The 2,479-nt window shown below is 46.1% G+C and overlaps 1 protein-coding gene across 1 annotated transcript; it reads right to left on the bottom strand.

The window, feature by feature from the left end:
• Window positions 1-16: 16 nt before the first annotated feature.
• Window positions 17-949, bottom strand: LOC108784853 (olfactory receptor 5F1-like). The gene has a single exon (XM_018553795.1). It carries the CDS (start codon window positions 947-949, stop codon window positions 17-19), a length of 933 nt encoding a protein of 310 aa, XP_018409297.1.
• Window positions 950-2,479: the final 1,530 nt, after the last annotated feature.

Below are 2,479 nucleotides of genomic sequence, written 5' to 3'. Positions count from 1 at the left end.
CGTCACCAGAACATTGTTAAAACGATTTACCCTTCAATCCTCTCACTGAACCTCGTAAAGCTTCCTTAAATTCTTCATTCCTAAGAGTATATATCAGAGGATTTAGCATAGGTATTAGTATACTGTAGAAGACCGAGGCCACGCGATCTTGATGTAGAACATAGCTCGTAGATGGTCGAAAATACATGAAGAGGACAGTCCCATAGAAGATAGTGACGGCTGCCATGTGAGAGACGCATGTTTTAAAAGCTTTATACCTTCCTCGAGCCGTGCGAATCCTCAAAATGGTGAGAACAATGTAGGTGTATGAGACTAGAATAAGTATAAGACAACCTAGAGTGCTTAGACCTCCTAACACAACCAGAACAACAAGGTTCACCGATATATCAGAACAGGATAGCTTGAAGAGTGGTGGGATGTCACAGAAAAAATGATCAATGACATTGGACCTGCAGAAATTCAGATGGAAGACAGAAACTGTGTGGACAAGGGCTGTGAGAAGACCTTCAAGGTAGGCAGCAATCAACAGCCGGAGACTCAAGATGTTATTCATGAGGACACTGTACGTGAGTGGACTACAGATGGCGATGTAGCGGTCATAAGCCATGAGCCCTAAAATAAGACAGTCTATGGTCGCAAAGGACACAAACATGTACATCTGTAGGGCGCTGCCGACAAACGAGATAGCCTTGGCTTGGCTCAAAAAGTCTCTCAACATTTTTGGGGTAACGGATGAGGAATACATGAGGTTAACAAAGGAGAGGTTGCTCAGAAACAAGTACATGGGCTTGTGAAGATGTCTGTCTACCCAGCTCACAGTGATAATACCAAAATTACAGACCACAGTCGTGACATAAATATGAAGGAATATTATAAACAGAGGAATGTTAAGTTTGGTCTTGTCAGTGAGGCCCGTGAGGATGAATTCCATCATGGAAGTCTTGTTCATCTTAAGATTTGAATATGGTATGTACCTGTTTGAGTAGAAGAGAGTAATTCCATATCAATACATGTTTCACATTGTAACTTTTAGGGCAGTGGTTCTCAGCCTGTGGGTCGTGACCCAAAAGTGGGTCGCAACCTACAGTTGAGGGGGTCGCCATGTGCCTTGTGCTGTGCTAAGTAAGAGACTCCTCAGCCTCCTCCTAGTGCAGCAGTGTCAGTTCTCCTAGATGGTGCTGCAGCAGCGGAGGGGATCTGAAAGAGGGAATTGGGCAGGAGTGAGGGGAGGTGAGTGCCACTAGCCACCTGAGAGCCCACTCAGATACTAGTATTGGTGCACCCCTAAATTTTACCATTGGGGGTCACCACAACATGGAAAATGTTACCAAGGGGTTCCGGCCCTGGAAAGGTTGAGAACCACTGGTTTAGGGTATTTAAGGATCCTTAGCCAGGCCTTTTTGGAACATAACAACTTTGGAAGAGAATAAACAGTACAACTTAAATTGCTTCTTTTCAGCAAACAAACATAAACAGGGTGTATCTTCCAGCAACATCCAAGATTTGGCTCAGCAGCGGTATCATGTCCCACCTCAGGGTTAGAGCCTCAGCCGGCTCATGGCCAGACACCTAGCAGCTTCATACCTCCCTGGTTGACGACGGTCCTTCCGACCTTTCCAAACACACCTCATGTGCCACGGACCCTCCTGGCCTCGCCCACACACAGCGTGTGCCACAGGCCCTCTCGTCCTCTCCAGCCAGACTCCAGCTTGGTGTCACGTGCGTCACTTACACACAGTCTCCCACGCTCTGCATGTACTCCTGCACCACTGACTGCCTCTTCCTCTCTGTCCACTCTCTTAATAGGGTTGTTATCAGCCACCTGGACAGTCTGGTCTGGCAATTGGCTGCACCTGGCCCCAGGACTGGAGATTTTATCCCGCCCAAGACTCTTAGAAATCTCCAGAGACCCAGATCCCAGTTGTACACCAGAAAACGCGGAAAGAACTGGAAACCCAGCTCCTTTCCTGTAACACTATGGGGTCTATTCACTAAGCTGCCGTAGGCAGCCGAGTGAATAAACGACCCGAAGTGTAGTGAGCTGACCGCTGTAGCTCGCAGTATACTGAGGATAGGGTGACGGGAGGACGCTAGTTTGTGTCCTCCCGTTACCCTAAGGAGAACTATGGGGAAAAGCCCTGACCCCATAGTTCTCCTTTAACTGTTGCAGTGCATGATTAGCCCCACTGCAAGGGGAAGGTTTTTTTTGCCCATGTTCTTCTTTAAAATGAACCTGTTGCTTTGTCCTACATGGACGAAGCTCATATTTGCGTCAAAAATAGTCTGAAAACACAATAAAGATATAATAAACAATAAAACATTCTTTTAAAAAAAGACACATAGAAAATAAAAGCAAATAAGTAACTTTTGAGTTTTGTTTTTCTGGATTACCCTTTGAAATGGTCTGGTAACTCGCCTGGAAACTGTTTTAGCAGATCTGTAGATGTCCTTCTCTGCTTGTGCTATCCAACGACTCATC

This window comes from Nanorana parkeri, unplaced genomic scaffold (genome assembly GCF_000935625.1).
Source record: "Nanorana parkeri isolate BGI_ZX_2015 unplaced genomic scaffold, ASM93562v1 scaffold130, whole genome shotgun sequence".
NCBI classification, from domain to species: domain Eukaryota; kingdom Metazoa; phylum Chordata; class Amphibia; order Anura; family Dicroglossidae; genus Nanorana; species Nanorana parkeri.
Note: the sequence above shows the minus strand (reverse complement) of the source record. Positions and strands in the feature narration are given on the sequence as shown.